The 19,503-nt window shown below is 36.9% G+C and overlaps 2 protein-coding genes across 2 annotated transcripts in view; one reads left to right on the top strand and one right to left on the bottom strand.

Moving 5' to 3' along the window:
• The window catches only part of CCDC73 (coiled-coil domain containing 73), a 105,520-nt gene extending 103,371 nt beyond the window's left edge, over window positions 1-2,149 (top strand). Inside the window, exon 17 of the mRNA XM_060018646.2 lies at window positions 1,509-2,149. Coding sequence (XP_059874629.1) covers window positions 1,509-1,724 — 216 coding nt within the window. The 3' untranslated portion in view covers window positions 1,725-2,149. The remainder of the gene's footprint in view (window positions 1-1,508) is intronic.
• On the bottom strand, window positions 2,136-18,782 carry EIF3M (eukaryotic translation initiation factor 3 subunit M). Its single transcript, XM_060018648.1, has 11 exons — window positions 18,646-18,782; window positions 16,079-16,211; window positions 15,131-15,269; window positions 14,723-14,846; window positions 14,475-14,569; window positions 9,224-9,307; window positions 7,997-8,096; window positions 7,287-7,368; window positions 3,625-3,768; window positions 2,786-2,846; window positions 2,136-2,329 (listed from the first exon to the last, which is right to left on the bottom strand). The coding sequence occupies exons 1-11, from the start codon at window positions 18,685-18,687 to the stop codon at window positions 2,209-2,211; spliced, it is 1,125 nt and encodes a 374-aa protein (XP_059874631.1). The 5' UTR covers window positions 18,688-18,782; the 3' UTR covers window positions 2,136-2,208.
• Window positions 18,783-19,503: the final 721 nt, after the last annotated feature.

Below are 19,503 nucleotides of genomic sequence, written 5' to 3'. Positions count from 1 at the left end.
ACCCAGCATTACCCTAAGGATCAGAGGCTAAGACTCTGAGGGGACTGGCGGCTGACTAGAATTCTCAGGAACCAAAGAGAGCAATCCAAAAGTTCCCTTTAGGAAACTGAGGTTAAATGTAAACATTTAAACTCATTTTAAAAATTATTACTATATAATCTCACTTTGACAACACAATGTTACAAATATGCCATTTTTACCAGACTGGGAAAGATTTTAATGTAAGGCAGTACTCAAAGATCTTCACAAAGACTTATGAACAAATGACATTCATTATAGCCTAATTTATAACAGTAAATGTTTTCCAACAACTTAAATGTATATTTAAGTATATTAATTAAATTATGGAACATGGAATATGATGGAGCCATGCTCTTTCTAGAGGGAAATGTTAAAAATGTTTTTAACCCAACATAGAAAATGATATAAATATGATACAAATTTTTTGAAAGTGTATATATATAGAGGAGTCCTGAATATTTACATCAAAATGTTTGATGGTGGCTGGAATCTTGGGAAATTTTAATCTAATTCTTATCCTATTCCATACCTCTAAAATATATTCCCTTTCAACAGAGGATTTTATCTGAGAATCTGGTAAGTCCATAAAAGATTTTTTTCAAGAAATTAATTTTTGATGATAGGGATAAATTGGAAACAAATGTTAACAATAGCATAGTTAAATGATCATCCATAAGAAGTATTTTGCAGCCACTGATATTTGCTTATGAGAAACTTTAATGACCTAGGAAACAACTCACAGAGGGAAAAACCGAGATATAAAATTCTATAGAATGGTCAAATACACTAATAGAAAGACTAATAGCAAATACCAAAATGTTGACAGATCTCTCTGGATAGTGGATTACTAGTGATTTTTAGTTTCTTTACACTTCTATTTTCTAAATTTCCAGTAATTATTTTATAATCAGAAGAAACCTTAAAATGGAAAACTTATTTAACATGGTATTAGAAGTACGACCCAATGTGGTGCCTTGGAAACATGCCAGCTTCCAAACACCTCATTGCTCTTTCCTGTTTCTCCAACAATGGCGCTCTGAAGCGTAAGAGGAAACATGAAGTAAAAGGCAGTTTTTATATGGCAGTTCACTTCCGTTAGCATTTTAAATTTTCCCCTGGCTTTGATAGAAGTTACAAAACATAGACATGTTTGGGAAGGGAAGGGGAGTAGAGGACAAAACAGATTTTTATCTGCATTGTTTTAAATGTTTTCTTTCAATGTAAGCTTAAGACCTTTAAGGAAACGTTTGTGGTATTCCTGGAATACACTAGGGATCTTGAAGAGCTACTACATAAGCCTACAGATTCACATTTTATAGTTTTTTGGTGCCAAAATTACTAAGGTAGTTGTTGAAAATTAGCCAAGAAAACGGTAGCTTTTATCACATACTCATAATTGCAGAGGCTTAAGGATTTTCTTGAAACTTGATGATTGTTTAGAAAATGAGTAAAAATTTCAGTGGTAAAACAAGTTTGGTATTTCCTAGGTGAAAACAAAGCCTCTGAAATCAACCCTGCCACAAAGCCATTTTCAGGAAATCAAGATCAAAACCAGTGGTTTGGCTGTGTCTTCTACTGGTGAAGATGACTGGCAGAGCTTGGTAACAAATCAAATAAATGAAATTGAAAAGTTTCTAAGCTCCGAAAATGACAACCTACCTAAAAAAAGAAAAGCAGAAGAGATGGTAGGAAAAACGGATTAAAATAATGTTGATAAATGCTTTCAGTGGTGAACTGACTTAATTGAAATATTGATGTGGTTTAGACCAGAACACGACTGTTACATCTAAAACTTCATAGCTGTAGTCAGTTTTCCAACTTTTTCTGTGATGAAACTGTGTTACTGTTAACGTTTTCTCTCAGTAAATGCTTCATTTAAGATAGCGAAGATTGCAAGGTTTGATGTTAGCATTCAGTTTCCCTTAATTAAATGTGTCTTTCCTCCATATACTCTTTCATCAAAGCTCTTGCTGCACACTCCAAAACCCTTCCTTACAGAATACACTTATGTGTTATACAAAACAGACGTAGTGACCCGTTGTAATCTATTGCTTTGTACGCCCTGAAGATTGTGATTTCTTTTAAATTTGAGACAATAACTATCCAGACTATAGTCAGATTTCAGGCTATAATGTTTTACTATGATTTAGATTTTCCAAAAAGAACAAAATTATATAGCATAAAAATTCAGGTATCTGAAAGACTCAAAAGGCTGTTTTTCACTTTGTTCAAGTTTTGTTTCCAGGCATTAAGTGTGTCATAGAGTTGTTGCCATTGTTGTTTTCCAAATGTCCGATGTGTGCTGTGACTGGAAAAATTAAAAACAAAGTTATTACTCAACCTTTTATCCTCTGGTATTTTTTTTTTTTTTTTACAATATTACACACTTCTATCTAGTTAAAAGCAAGGTTAAATATACACAGAAGACATAATGTAGAGTTGTAAGAATGATTAGAAGCTTATTTTTTAAAAAACCTTTATTTGCCATACTGATCCTAAACCATCTATTTTCCTGAACTACATAAACCAGACACGGAAGTCATTAATATTCTAGCCAGTACTGAGCCATTAAATGAAATGTGCTGGAAAATAGGACTCTTTCATTAAATAAGCTAATCACATTCAGTCTGAACTTTAATAAAATTATGATAAATAGCAACTATTTAACTACAGTCAACTGCTAACACCACCTTGGTTCTCTAAACATCTAAGTGAAATAGAATAAATTGTTCTACAAAATGCTGCAAAGTATTAAGTGTCTTACCTGACAACTACTTTTCTCTGGGTTTGATCAATTTTGCAGTAGACCATTTTAGTTCTTACCGCTGAAAAAAAGATGTTTTACATGACATGTTATATGGAATATTCCCAAGGAAAACAGCCTAAGGTATGAAACTGTGACCAAGTAAATCATAATAAAACTTTACAGTTTTCCAACATTATTTTACAAACTGGCTCTTTGAATTTAATGACAAGCCCAGCAATGTAATGCAACCAAAAGGAAGGCCATGAATTTGTCCTCTGGTTGCTGCGCCTATCTATATTAAATATCACATACAGTTTTCATTAAGAATTCTGGCATTCTCTGAAATCACATGGGGGCGGGGGGGGGGAAACGGGGCTAGTTTCTTAAGATATTATAATACATGTTATTAATCTTAAAAGTCCTAATTAACAGTTAAACCACTTTATAATGTAATTATTGAGGAAGAAGGTGCTATTTCTAGGCCAATCATAAAAAATTGGTAATGGTTAATATTTGCAGATCATTTACTATGTGCCAGGCACTGAGCTGAGTGCTTTACCTGCATTAATTCATTTAACCCTCACAACTGGAAGACCTAGTCTCAAACACAGGTCTAATACTAAAATCTAGGCTCTTAACCACTACGATATACTGCCTAAATGTCTTTGTTCTACATGACTTCAAGGAATAGACACACACCAAAAACCACATAGCTCTTTATATTCCACTGAACTTTCACTATGCTACAAATATAATCTTCTAATCTACTAAGCTCAGTTTCAAGATTAAAAATCTTATGTTTCATGGGGTAGGAAGAGAAATTCTAGGAAAAAACGAAAATGTTCCAATTGCCTTACCATCAATAACAAATGCTTCAACATCATCAGCTCCAATCTGAAGTTCTTGTTGCATTGTGTCAAAAGAAATTTCTTTATTTTCCACTGCCATTCCCATAAAAGTAAGTAGTCTCATTTTTGCCATATTCTGTTCATGTAGTAGGCCTGAGTAACACAGTAGTGAAGCCAGATGAGTATCCATACTAATTACAGTCCTGCATGATTACAACTCTTGTGTAAAATTGTGGAAGTCACTGTGTTTGGGTACTTATACAGAGTAATTTTCACAAAGCTTATATTTACAAACCATAAACTAACCCCATAATTAAATTATGAAGCAGTTAAAATTATTTTTCTATAACTACATTTCTTTATTGCTTCAGTGCCACAGGTGATAGATTCAAAGTTAAGAATAAGCTATAAAATGGGATTTTTAGGCCCTAAGTTTTATACATTTTACATTTTTAGTATTTATTTATATATTTTAGGAGATAAAGTATACAAAGTACATTTCGTAAGAACATTCTTATTTAATTGAATAAACTTACTTTTACTAATAGCTCTCCATTTAAACACAAGATTCCTTATCTACTTACTATTTGTTCTGTGTCTGAGTTACTGGCAAACATGGAATTTTAAAATATTTTAATATACATTCACTTATGAAAATATTCCATTTCCCTTTAGACCACTTTGGACTTAATACTTAAAAATCAAAACTGCAGAAGTGTATTTAACATTTATAGGTTTAAAATGGTTAGTACTAGATAAAATTAACAGTGATACCTGTTCTTTTTAAGGCAAAAGTAGAAAAACTGTACAAATAATCAAATTTTGCCTTATAATTTCTAATAAAACATTCTGCTACAATTATTCAGATCACAAACAACTGTTAAACCTTAAAGGAACAATGAATTACCTAGTCCCGATCCTTTCACTTTAAAAAAAACAATAAAACTGAGTAAAGAGATTAAGTGATTTACTTTTTAATAACAAGGTGGCAGTACTAGGCCTAGAAAAGAAGTTCATTTATAAAATAAATAACTAGAAATACAAATACCTACAAATCCTGAATATCCAAATCACCTATTCCTAAATAGAAGCTGCATTATAACACAAACATACTTGACTTGATGCTATTTCTTAATTACAAAAACAAGTTTCTAAAGTTAATTTAGAAATACTTAACATGTTCCTTTTCTCTAAACTTGCAACTTCTGTAAACTCAGCAAATGACCAATCACGTACCCTCTAGTAATTAAGAGCCTCAATCAAGTCTGTACTGTTAAAAAAGTTCTAAGCACATTTAAAATTTACAACATTCAGAATATTAGCAGAAGACTAGGGAAGCCCATTAATATAGGACATAATTGTTAATTAGCTGTAATTATGATGCAGGCTTTCTATTTGGCACAGATTCAACAAAAACATGATCACCATAACTCAAATGAATGAGGTACCCAAGTAAGTACTGCTAACCAGGTTTAATGGAAATCTACAAGCATCAAAAAATCAATTAGTGCACATTAACCCTAATTAACAAATGCAAATTAGATGCTGATTAACTTTCCGAAGGAAGAAGGTAGCAACTGGATAACACCAGATTACATGTGGACATGTTAGGGCAATTCAGTTGACACAAGATACTGCTACTGTTGGCCCAAGTTGTCAGTGTTAATAAGTGTTCTGAGATAAACTGATGCCACCTGTGGAACCTAGACATTTGTAACCAGACTTTCAGCTGTAATAAATGTTTAATACATCTAAAAACCAAAAATAAACATTTAGTAAGATGTTTTCCCAGAAACATCTTTCACAAACAAATTTCCAATAAATGGTTGCTAATTTGCACAGATTGCGGGAAACAAAAGGCAAAATAGGGAATCTGATTTCTGGTTTGCACATAAATTCTATTGTTTTTTCTATCACAGAGAATACTAAAGATTTTTCTCAATATTTGGCAATATAAGAAAATTCCTTAACATTACCAGTTCAATGGACATATTTAGTCCTCTTTTAATGAGATAAAATGATAGAAACTCCTAAAATTTTTAATATATAATTTAAAATACTCTTGAAATTAGATTTGTTTTACTGCTACGCCCTGTGCGGTGACAAGCTTACCGTAAATCAAAAAACTTAAGAGGAATGAAGATTGTTTCTAGAATGAATTATGTAAAACCATGATCTAACACGTAGAAACCTACATTTAAAAACATTTCAAACTGATGTTTAAAGTAAAACAGAACCAAACTTAAAGCCTTTAGGACTCTTGTTCTCAAAATCAAACTATTATGCTAGTGAAGTCTGAGTTTAGACTTGTAGGAAGCTGTGCTTTGTTTCATGAAAGTAGAATATTACCTTCAAAGAGGAAGTCACAGTGTTCTGTGTCATATTTCAATTTTAAAGTTATAAAAAAATCTAATTTTATGGAAACATTTATTCATTACTAATATGTCAAAACCTTAATGCAGTAATAAAAAAATGTGCATCATTGAGCAATTTCTGCATTGTCACTGACCCCTGTCTTAAAATGCTGCAATATAGAAAACGTAATTTTAATGCATGCAATAGCTTATGAACCAGTGCTCCTTTGAAACAGTCAATTACACATCAATGGGGGAGTGTCAAAGTGTTAATTACTACTCCTTTTTCTTTGGTGCGTAAATAAAGAGGTTGCTGACATTAACATTCCATCACATAGCTTCATGCCAGGAAACAAATTAACTGGGACAGAATGTGGTTTTCTGGGTCTAGTGCACCTGGCAAAGCATTCAACACAAACACACTTGCATCTACTTTATCTTGGTGTATTTCAAACGCCTTATTATGTTCAGAATAATTCAATCTTCCCAATTCCAATGGCTGCACAAAATTTACAGGTGACAGGAATTAATGATTACCAAATTGAGGACTAATAGTATAATCAAAGTAGATTATAAATGTATTCTTTATCTACACTTCAACCAACCAGGAAAACTAAATTCAATTTTAATATGGAAAATATAACTAGTCTCTAATGTGTTGATTATTGCCCAGTAGAAAAACAAAGCACCTTAGCTTCAGTTGACTTCACTCTCAAAAAATGGGTAATTTTAGAACAATTTAAACCTGTTCAACTACAGATTTTCTAAGTTTTCCCTTTTTAATTTTAGCATGATAAAAACATGCTCCAGAAGGAAAATACTGAATATATACTATGCAGTTTGCTCAATGAGGATAAGATTCAATTCGGCAACATTTACTGAACTCTGTTGGTCTAGAAAGAAAGCTCCAAGATAAAAATCATAAACCTTAAACTTACTATGCTGTCTTCAACAAACTGTAGTTAGGAAAATTTCTCCTATCACACAAAATCACAACTCCATTTCTAACTCTATCTTCAGCTTCACGTAGATGTGCTTAGCAACACAGTATATATATATACTTCTATAATTTGTTAATGGGTGGGGGGAGAACCAAGTATAAAAGACTATATTAGAGGGAAAAAAGCTATTTGCTACAAATGTGACTATGGCTTTTTAAAAGAAGTACCAAAAATGTAAATCACCGAGCATCTAAGGAATAAGATCTTTTACACCACTGGTTAGGGTAACCTACACATAAGGCCATGATCATATTTGCTGGATCTTTCATTCCTCTCTCTCTCTCTACCCCTCCAAAGAAAAATCCCCACAACTTACCAAGTGAATCAATGAAGTCTTTATTATTCTGATAAAACTTGACATATGATGCCAATTTAGCACTCACAAAAATGGTTAAAAGCTATACAGATAAACACAAAAAGACAAAGATACAATATTCAATATAGAATTAACATTTATACTCAAGATACTTTTAAGATATTGACTCCCAGCAACAAGACTCCACATTTCCTTCAAGCAGAAATTTCAATCTGTTTGATCAAATTACCATCTAAATTTGCTTTCATTAAAACTCATTTAGATGAAAGAATCAGTAAATACAGTGTCCTCCAAACGATCTACCCCAAAAGATGGTGGAAATGACAGTACAAATAGAAATAATCCAAAATGTATTTATAATTGCACTTGAAAAGTACATTCATCTGTTTTTTAAATATCAGATTTATCTTTCTAATTGGGGATAGCTGACACTATATACTAAGAAGAAATCTGTATTCTCTAATTTCATAATGGCCAGGCAAGTGAGATGAAGGAAAGGGAGGAAGAACAGGAGGCATGTGTTTGGTGGCTGGAGAAAAGCTGAATTCTAGTCCTAAATTTCAGTCTGTTCCTGATACAAAAATGAATATAGTTCTTCTCTTTCTAGATTTCTCTAAGAGTCATGTTCATTAATACAAAGAAGTAGAGTTACGGTTCAGTATGTTAGATTTAGGAGAAAATATTTTTAACATTAAAGATAAACTACTTACATCATGAATAAGCTCGCCTTCCAAAAACTTGACTGGTTTTAAAGTAAGAAGATGGTCAAAAAGAAATGCATTTGGGTCTTTCAATGCTCGCACAATACACCTTAATTGGAAAACAAAAACCCAAGCTCAGAGTCTTGAAATTCAGGTACTTTTCACTGCCTTTGCAGACTGCAAAAATATATTCAATCAAGTGAAATATCTATGAGTTCAATATACACTGCATTAAAAAAGCTACAAAACTGGGCTTAAAACAGGCCAATAAATCTATCAGTGATGTCCATTTTAATAAAATTACTCGTAGAGGGACTTCCGTGGTAGTCCAGTGGTTAAGAATCCACCTTCCAATGCAGGGGCTGCGGGTTTGATCCCCGGTCGGGGAACTAAGGTCCCACATGCTATGGGGCAACTAAGCCTGTGCCCTCAACTAGAGAGCCCGTGTGCCGCAAACTAGAGCCCACGTGCCACAACTGGTGAGAAGCCCATGCGCCCCAATGAAAGATCCCACATGCGGCAACAAAGATCCCATGTGCCACAAATAAGACCCGACACAGCCAAAAATAAAATTAATTTAAAAATAGTTACCATAGACAAAAACAGCTGGAGAGAAAGCACCACCAAAGTAATCAAAGAATAAAACAGCACCAGTATTTTTTTACTGTTTATGCCAGACACTAAGGTAAGTGCTTTAACATGTATTACTTCATTTCATCCTCACAGCACCCTGAGAGACATATGGTATTATCATGCCCATTTTATCAAAGATGGAATAACCCTATAAAGAAGTTATCATAATTTCCATTTCATAGATTTAAAAAACTGACTCTATTCTTATTGCTACTAAATAGATCTAGGACTGTTTGAAGCAGTCATTCCCATTAGCAATGGGCTAATTTTTACAGAAAGCCACCAGCCTTTCCCCATCTACATACCTTAGTATTAAGGTAAAATCAACCCAAGATTAGGTTCTACTACTCAGGCTGGGAACCCCCACTGCAGCGATACCCCAAACAGCAAACACCATGTGGCTATTTCACATGCATTCTTTGGTTTCTTTCAATACCAAATCTTGAATTTTGGTATCTACATTAGAATCCTCATAGCGCACATGGTATCAAATGGCTTTGGATCACTGGTAGATGCAAACATGACTTCAGCTATATGACTGAACGGTGTAGCTCACCTCCACCCTGTTGACAGTCATCACTGGAACACTGTGTTTAACGTTACCTGTGGGCATCAACTCGAGCCTGGGAAGCATTGTCCTCCGTGTAACTTCCTAGCAATTCCACCATGACTTTTGATGCAGCATCACTAAAAAGAAATACAGCTTTAGGAATTTCACAGTATCATTACTGCTATCCATTCATTCAAAAATATTTACTAAGTGCCAGGTACTGTGTTGATGATACATATAATGGTGACCCAGAGACACAGTCCTCCACTATGGAAAAAGTCATGGAACTTTCCTTCTAGGAGGAAAGAGAGACGACTAAGGAAAAATAACAAGTAAGTGCCATAAAGGAAATAAATGGTGATGTAATAGAGTAACAAGAGCAGAGACAGGAAAGAGGAGGCTACTTCATATAGAATGAGCAAGGAAAGTCTCTCTGAGGAAATGACATGTAAGCTGAGATCTAAAGAATGTAAAATAATTGGCCATGAAACGTACTAGAGGTAGAAGGTGGGGGCTGGATGAGCTTCCAGGCAGAGAAGACCAGGTATAAAAGCCCTAGGTGAGGAACTTCGCTGGTGGTTCAGTGATTAAGAATCCACCTGCTAATGCAGGGGACACGGGTTCGAGCCCTGGTCCGGGAAGATCCCATATGCCGCAGAGCAACTAAGCCCGTGTGCCACAACTACTGAGCCCGCATGCCACAACTACTGAAGCCTGTGCACGTAGAGCCCGTGCTCCGCAATGAGAATCCACTGCAACGAGAAGCCCATGCACCGCAACGAAGAGTAGCCCCTGCTCGCCACAACTAGAGAAAGTCCGCGCACAGCAACGAAGACCCAACGCAGCCAAAAAAAAAAAAAAAAAGGTTTTGTGTCTGAGAAACTGTTAGGATAGTACAGCTGAAGTTGAGCCAACACCAGATATTTAAATAACTCCACTAATGATATCCTTCCAATTGAATCATCCTTAGAATTATGTAGATGATCAATTTTAACTGCAGCGAAAAGTACAAAATAATTAAATGCATTCTCTCAATCTGAACTCTTTGTAAATGTTTATCTTCACCCTTCATTTCTTCCTTTAAACTGATGAATCTTCAGCCAGTTACAGAAAGCTTAACAGTTCCCCACCACCTTTTTTCGTTTTCTAAAAGCCCTTCTTTCCCCCCACATCTGGATTCAACCTGGGTAAAATCAGTAAGAGCTATACCATTTATTTTAAAAACTTAAATGATATTCTAAAACTCCCCCACAAAACCAGGATTCAATTAAATTATTATCTTGCACCACATGCAAGCATAGGCACAATTTCCAGTTTTAACAACCATAGTATACTTCAGTCTAATACATCTTATCAGTTAAAGAAATCTGAATTCACAAAGATCAGATAAAATGGTCCATTTAAAGTGCACAATATCCGACATATAATGAGGACTCAGAAGATATTACACAATTTGCACTCATCAACCATCAATATAAACAAAATCATGAAGGGGGCACCCATAAACGTAAGCATTCTTACTAAGAGGGCAAGGCAACTCTCAGAATTCTATTTAGAAGCAGAAACAAACAACCAACAAAAAGCCAAACAACAACAAAATGACCATTTTCTGTGTACTAGACAAAAACCAAATCTTAAAATTTAAATCAGCAGCATGACAGAAATTTGAATGAGCATCCTTCCCTAGTTCCTTAAGTGTAGGTAGCATTCATCAACTCAGGGCCCATCACTACCAACAGGTTGGGAATACAATGGTTGACAGACAAGGTTCCTAGCCTTCACTGAGCCTAAAACCTCATAAACCTTTTAACCAAGCGTGTGAAGCGCCACGATAAAAGTACAGGGTGCTGTAAATATGGCAGGAGCATTTCAGGCAGAGAAAAGGAGTTGAGTGTACTTCTAGACCAAACATAGGCAAACTTTCCATGAAGCACCAGACAATAATTATCTTAGGCTTTGCAGGCTATCTGGTTTCTGCCGCAACTCAAGTCTAGGCAAAAGCAGCCACAGATGATACATAAATGATAAGTATGGGTGCATTCCAATAAAATTTTATGGACACTGAAATTTGCATTTCATATAATGGTCACAATTCAAAAAATATCCTCCTTCTTTTGATTTTTTTTGTCAACCACTTAAAAATGTAAATACCATTCTTAGCTTGTAGGCCATATAAAAACAGGTACCAGCCTCTGGTCCAGACTGGGAAAGAGCATGGGTGCTTTTGCAGCTGACACAGGTTCACTATGTCTAGGGTATGATATACCAAGAGGAAGGGTATAGGGTCGTGTGTATGTGAGAAAGAGGGAGAGAGGGGGAGAGAAATGGAGGGAGGGAATATCTATACAAAGAAAACAAAGTTTCTGTGGTTTGTCACTGCACCATACAAAAATGGCAAGAGGATTATTATCACATTCACCAAGCCCATGCTACTGCAATAAACAGGAGCCCATGTCAGAAAGGACTTATATGCCAAACTAAGAATTCTGTACTGTATGCTAAAGAAAATGTAAACCTACAGAATGATAGGTTTAAAGTTTTGTTTCACAAAACCGCTGAAGAGAGAATAAACAGAAGACCACTTCAACATGTCTTGCTTAGGAAAACAGAAACTAATTTAGAGGGAGAAAACGATAAATTCATTTTGGTCACATTGAGTTTGAGGCAACTATGGGCCACATCTAAGTAGAACCAGGTAGAAAGCAGTTGGACATAAGGGTCTGAAGCTCAGAAGAGAAGCCCGGGTTGAATGCCTCTGGGAAGGGCATACACTCTAGCTCCATAAACCACTTCATACTGCCTTAAGTCACTGCTTCTTACATCCACTGCTTTTGCAACATGTTCATTTTTCAGAAATATTCATTTAGCACTTATATACTAAGTACCTACTCGTGTCAGACACTGTTCTAATAATGAACAAAAAGTTCCTGCCCTTGGGAAACTTACATTCTAGAGGGGACTGACACATAATAAACATGAAAATATAGCATGTCAGTTAGTAATAAGTGTAGTGGGGCCGATAATAAAATAGGGATGAGGGGAAAAAAGCAATGTGAGGGTAAGGGAATACTGTTATTTTTACAGATAGCTAGAGAAGGCCTTTCTGATGAGGTATAAATTGAGCAGATTCGAAGAAGGGAGGGAGCCACAAATGAGGTGTGAATGAAGCAAAGAATCTAGACAGGTGCCCCAAAAGCCAACTGAAGGAAGTGTTTCAAGAAGGAAAGAGTGATCACCTGTGACAAATGCTGCAGACACTTCCTAATATGTTAACATTAGGGTATGTCTAGGAGAGCACAAGATGGGTAATGATGTCTTATCTCAATTTCTCTGAGAATTAGCTTTGTAATTCTTTGTAATTACCTTAGTTATTTCCTTTTTACACAGAAAAGACTGAGGATCTACTAAACATCAATTAGAGAAATCATCCAATGAGCGGTCATCAACTCTGATAAGCACTAGACATTCAAAGGGAAACAGTAACACTCATCATTTTAAATTACTGTACCAGAAAAAAGACTAACTTTTTATTTTATTTATTTATTTTTTTTGCGGTACGCGGGCCTCTCACTGTTCTGGCTTCTCCCGCTGCGGAGCACAGGCTCCGGACGTGCAGGCTCAGCGGCCATGGCTCACGGGCCCAGCCGCTCCGCGGCATGTGGGATCTTCCCGGACCGGGGCACGAACCCGTGTCCCCTGCATCGGCAGGTGGACTCTCAACCACTGCGCCACCAGGGAAGCGCAGACTAACTTTTTAAAGATGAGCTTGAAAAAATGAAAAGGATGATAGGAATAAAATATCCAATATTTACTGAGTGCTTTCTCAATAAGGAAACCACTATTTTAAGAACTTCATGTGTACATTAGCTTATTTAATCTTTTCAACAACCTTATGAGGTAAGTACTACTATTATATCCACTCTGAAGTTGGAAACTGAGGTACAGAGATTTATTTAGTGTCATATACAAGTAAGAAAGCCAAGGTTTGAAATCCCAGTAGTTTTATTCCACAGCCTGCACATTTATAGCATATGTTAAAATATGGACTCTTTCTCTAATAGCTTTTATGCCCTCCCCATTTGAGACTGTCCAATATAAGACTACCTACTCTTAACAGTTACTGGCAACTGGCTAGAATGCTGCCACAAGTGTGCTAGCATGTAACAGACAGTAGCCACTGATACAAAATGAAATAGGCTATTAATGCAAGATTCCCTATTTAACTTCTTTTATAATAAAACGCTGCAACTTTCACAACAAAAATATAATTTCCTCCTGTATTGTTAAATGTAAATGATCTGCAAAAACTTTACATTACTTTAACATAACAGAAACATTAATCTTATTGATCGTCTCTAATATATTAAACACCCGAGCACTGAAAGCAACTATAAAAATTGTGCAATAAAACTAAACCGAAGGGCTTCCCTGGTGGTGCAGTGGTTGAGAGTCCGCCTGCCGATGCAGGGGACGCGGGTTCGTGCCCCGGTCCGGGAAGATCCCACATGCCGCAGAGCGGCTGGGCCTGTGAGCCATGGCCGCTGAGCCTGCACATCTGGAGCCTGCGCTCCACAACGGGAGAGGCCACAACAGTGAGAGGCCCACGTACTGCAAAAAGTAATAATAATAAAGAAAAACTAAACTGAAGACTGATTACTCTTCCTAAAAGTTTTTAACCACTATGTGAAAAGAGAAATTAAAAAGCCAGGTCAAAATGGCAGGATTATCCTTCAACCCTAATTCTAAAAACTGGGCCAAATATATCATTTGGTAGCATCCATAAACTGGATGAAGAATAAATATTTTGGGCATGAAGTTTGCTGGGCTGAAGACAAGCATTAGAAACTCAAGACCTTGCAAAAGCACAATTAAGTACCATTTAGTACAGTCTATTGCAAAATTTCATCTCAGGGGCACTGTTATATATATTAAGAGACTCTGACTATGACTATGACTGATAGACTCTCACCACCATTAAACAAAAGTGATAGCACTACCCTATACTAAGACATCAAAGCACCATTAAATAACTTAGTCTAATATTACACACAGCTTTGGGATTAACAGTTGTACCATTTTTAGAACAAAAGCAAGTTTTGCTTTTTAAAAAGTTTAAAGATGGGAAAGACTATTTTAAACTTTGCAGCTATCTTTAATTTAGTAGGTGAAATTTACAGAAAGAAATTTATACCAACTCCTTAGAGAATGAAGTAGAGCAAAATCACTTATCCTACCTGTCCTTAAAAAAGTCTCAACTGCTTACATTGCCATTATGTTTTAAGTCAGTACATTAATTCTGAATACCTTTTCTTACAATCCACAAGTGCCTCATAAAGTAGCCTTAAAAGGGTGTGTTTTTTCTCAGTGGTGAGGTTCCAGTCAGAAATCCATTTTCTAACCTACAACGAGATTGACAAAAAGGAGAAAATTTAGTGACACAGTGAACATATTTTCACAATTTAAAAGATAACATTTAGAAGACATATTTGCTTATTTGAGCTCTAAAACTATACTTCTTATAAGCAGAACAAGTATTTCACATGGTAACTCACTTGATCCAGCTCAGTTGGAATATACTGGATGGCCCCACAAGATGCTGCCACTTTAATGAGGCTGCAATATACTGTATATCTTACAGGAGTATTCTTATCCATCCCATGGAAAAGGTTGCTTAGCCTGGTTAACAAACAAATAATAAAACAATGATGGAGATCAGTAACTACGGTAACTAAATTGAGATTATATGTTCTGACAACAAACTTGAAAGGGATACTATTAAGAATGTCACATTACAAGGAGGGAAATGGTGCACAGGAGAGTTAAGTGACTTGTCCAAAGACACACCACCAATAAAAGTCACAGGTGACAGTCAAGTTCTAGAATTCTTGCTTTTAACCATTAAATGACAGTAACATGAAGAGCCCCTTGAAAAACTGGGCCTCTTCCAGTTCTTAACTTACAACTGCAGTCTCAGAGATGGGCGTTCACCTTCCCGAAATTTGACCAGTTTCTCACACAGGCTTTCAATCAGAGCTTCTTGCTTATCTGCTTCCAGGATCAACAGGAGGGATACCACACTGTTCATCACACTTTCAACATCTACACATGTATGGATGACACAACAGTGATATTATAATATTTAATGTATCTTGTTAAACATGTATTTCCAGTGTTTTAATACACCAAAGACCATTAAACATAAAACACTTAAAAGGTACTCTGGCTACTGTAAAGCAGTTCTAAAGAACACTTTTCCTTCAATGGTGTGCATTATACTAAAAGACACGGTGCACATGAATTCAAACTAAACTAGCTCTGTTGTATAGTTATCATTCAGAAAGCAACTCACACATTTTATTGAAGGATGAAGTTACTACCCAAGATTTGGTTTTCAACCAGTAAAACAGAAGACTGATTTACATGTCTATGTAGTATACAGTTTCAATTTTACTAGCAAGATACTAATTGTACACCAAGTTTAATCTCAAACCTTAACCAGAGATTTTAGGACTCCCAATTTTCAAAATTTCCCATTTTATCTCAATAAATAGGGAATCAGCCAAATAATTAAATCACCTTTTAGATTACCTGAAATTGTATTCCATCTCATATTAATCTAAACCTTATGAAAAGAAAAGATTCATTTTTTCCTTCAGTTCATTCTGAAATTACCAGTATTTACCGTGTGCAATAACACTCAAAAAACATGTAAAAAAGATGTTTTATCAAAATAGGCTTATTTCATGAGTAAAACAGATGAGAATAAACTGAAAGTGTGTGCAAAGATTAAAAACAACAGTGCTTAAAAGTTCTAAGGTCTAAAACAAAACAAATATAATTCACATGAAAGTTTTAAAAGTAGGTCCTCTATGATTAGTAAATAATATTACAAAAAATTAAAGACAAACCTTTATCATCTTCCTTCAGACATACATCACAGGCTTCAATAATTTGAGCTAAATCTACATGAAGTCCACCTTCTGAGTTCTCTTCTGAAATTTCAGCTCCTTTAGATTTCAAATAAGCTCGAAGCTCAGCAGCCTGTTGAATCAAATAGGGTTGCTATATATATCTATAAAACGAACTATGAATCACAAATCACAAGATTTCAAACCATTCTGACGTATTTCTAAAAAATAAAATGTAAACACAGCACTTAATGATAACTTTAAATTATGTTAAAGTGCCTCTCCCCCAGCTCATCCACCATCACAGCCCCACAGGTTTTCGTCAACAAGTGGCTACACAGACCCACTATAACCCACACTGATCACTGTCAAATTTCCCTCATATCACCTATATATCCTGCTGGACTTCCAGTATACAGCAAAAACCTTTCTACTATAACACAAAGCTTTTTTGGGGAGGAGGAGTGGGGGAAGGGAATAACTGATCTGATTTCTTTTAAAGAAGTTTTATTGCTCTCAGGTCTACATAACACAATACTTTAAAAAGTTACAGACATTACCCTGGCAAGAAAGTAATCGTTCGTTAATTAAATGTTTGAGGACGTATCTAAGATAAGTGCTGTGGGAGACACAAAGATAAAAAGGTGATGCCTTTGAATGTCACCTTGAATAAAACGTTTCTATCAAATAGCATCTACGATGTAATTACTCTTTTAAAATGCATACCTGGATCAGAAAGCACTTTTGGATCTATAAAAACATAACTATAGTACTACATCCAGATATTTAAATATTTTCTACTCTAATGCATATATAATATTTAACAACTTATTCTTCTGAGGACTTGGTATTTATGGCAACCACACATGAATGCAAACAGTGTTTAAGACAATAAAATGAAGAACTGAAATGGAGATGTAGGGATACCATTAGTAAATATGTAGGCATCACATTTCTAAACCCACAAATATGTCTGGCTACCTAAGTGTATTAAAGCTGTTGCTCTGATGGTGCTATCATTTCAGATAACACAGTAACTTCACATGAATTGGTATCATAAACAAGATTTCATAAAACAAACCTCACCATATCAGAGTGCACAAAAACGTCACTGCATATTTCTCTATGAAGGAAACATGGTATGGTTCCCCCCTACCCCACAAAGGCATCTGTTCAGTTTCTGCTTTGTACCCACAAAGCAAACTATTCAATCAACAGTTTATTGTTTTCATCTGTCATCCCTACTGGCCACAGGTGGTTATGGAGTGGTAAAAGCAAAGAAAAGGAAACAAGGACTCTAAACGCCACTTAACTCTAATCAGAGAATATGATCAAAGTTTAACTCCCAAAGCAGTCACCTATTTACTGTGAAACAAGAACATTAGCATAACCTAACTAGAAATGACACTTTAAAACTAATATAATCAATGACAAAAACTTCCTGCATCTACAAACCCTCTTCTATGTTAGAAAAAAAAAAAACCACTTTTTTTCAGTCACCTAATAGCCAATTGCTGATAACGTGATTCCATTCTTACTCAGATAGGCCTTTTTTTCCTTCCACATCTTCTTTTCTAATTATGCTCAACTCATTGCCTAGCCTTTTTTCCCCCCATTTTTCTTTCCCCTTCTTCCTTTGCTCTTCAGGACTGAAGGTCTGCATTTCTACCAAGGGCGGGGGGGGAATCACATCTGCAATTCTAAAAGTTATCTTACACTAGTATTGATATTTTCTCTTCTATCGAAACCAAAATTTCCATGTTAGTGGAGTAGCAGAAAAATACAAAATGACAACCCTTAACGACTTCACAGAATAGTTTTCAGTTCTGCAAAATTAGAGAAAATCATTTCTAGTTTAACTCCCACCAACTAAAGTTTAACTTTTGTTATGGGGAAAATGAGAAGCATGAGCCATGCAAACCAAAGAGCAAACCCCAAACAGAAAATTTAAAAATATTAAGATTGTTCACCAAATGTATGCCTCAAAGTATGAGGATGGAATTGACGTTATGCGTTCAGGTTACAGAACTCTCACTCTTGCTCAAGTAAGAATGTAAAATAGGGCCTACGTATAAAATAGGCGTCACCTGTGCCCTTGTGGTCACAATAATAATATAGCCATTTTGATCTTTAGTACCAAATTATTTTTCCCTGAACCGCTTACGCCGTCTAAAGATTCGCCACCTCCCACTCCGGATGTGGTTGCATTTGGAGGACGGAAGCAGATACCCTCCGCAATGAGTCAAAAAGTACCGTGTCGACAGACAGCAGTGACTCCAGGCTGGAAGAGTCCCGACGCCGACCAGGAAGTCGGCCGTCAGGCCCCGGGCCCAGCACTGGGAGTGCTGGCTGCCGGGCAACCCCAGGCCTCCAGGAACGCGCGCCCCTGCCTCGCGGCCTCCGCACTCCGAGGTGTGGAGGACTGAACCGCGGCTCTCGGCTCCGGGGCGGGCTCCGCGGGGCGGCGTCCCGCTCGCCCGGCCCTGGCTCGGCCCCGACTCGGCCCTTCACACTTCTGAGCCTCCCTTACACCCCACCCTGGAGGCATCCGCCTTCGGGGAGCATACCTGATCTTCCTCGCTGATGTCGATGAACGCCGGGACGCTCATGGCGAAGGCTGGAGCACTTAGAACACTCGGCCCTCAAACCACGCCGACCGGAAAAAGGAGCTGGGCCGCGCGCCGGCGCCTCACAACCGCTTCCGGGTCAGCCTGCGCGGGTCTTGCGGGGCGGGGTCACCAGGACGGGCGAAGCCACGGAGACCAATCGCAGCGCGCGCTCTGTGGGGCGGGGCCGGGCGGGGGCGGAGGCGGGGGCGGAGGCGGGGGCGGAGGCGGAACGAGCCCTACGGGCTAACTTCCTGCGTGGGCTCTCGTCTCTTCTATCTCCGGTAGGTGGGGTGTGGTCTGTGTTCCGTATTATCGCCCCGCTCGCGCCTCACGGGGACCACCTACCCTTTTGAAATTTGGGTGCGATTTTTTTTCGAGTTATAATTTAGCCCACATTTCAGCCTTTATTGAGGGACTAGCTAGCAAGCAGGCAGTGCTCTCTACCCCGGGAACAGCAGTAGTTTTCAAAATAAGCTCCCCCACGTGCAGCTTACATTCCATTGGGGGCACACAGAACACAAACAGTACAAAGTAATTAGAAACGCAGCCCTGAATAGTGTAGTGTTTTACAGCACAGACTCCAGAATCGAATTTCTTGGGGTGGAATCCCTGCTGCACCATTTGATGGATGTGTGATTTGGGGCAGTTGCTTAACCGCTGCTTTCCAGCTTCTTCTGGAAAAATTAGATCAAGTACTTAACTCATAGTGTTGTTCTGAGGATTAAGTAAATTAATATATAAAGCAATTAAAACACGGTGAGCTCTAGATGTATTAGCTGTTATTCAGTAGTTATGTTAATTAGCACCAGTAAAACA

This window comes from Delphinus delphis, chromosome 8, assembly GCF_949987515.2.
Source record: "Delphinus delphis chromosome 8, mDelDel1.2, whole genome shotgun sequence".
Lineage (NCBI taxonomy): Eukaryota > Metazoa > Chordata > Mammalia > Artiodactyla > Delphinidae > Delphinus > Delphinus delphis.
This window is presented reverse-complemented; position numbering and strand designations above follow the sequence as displayed.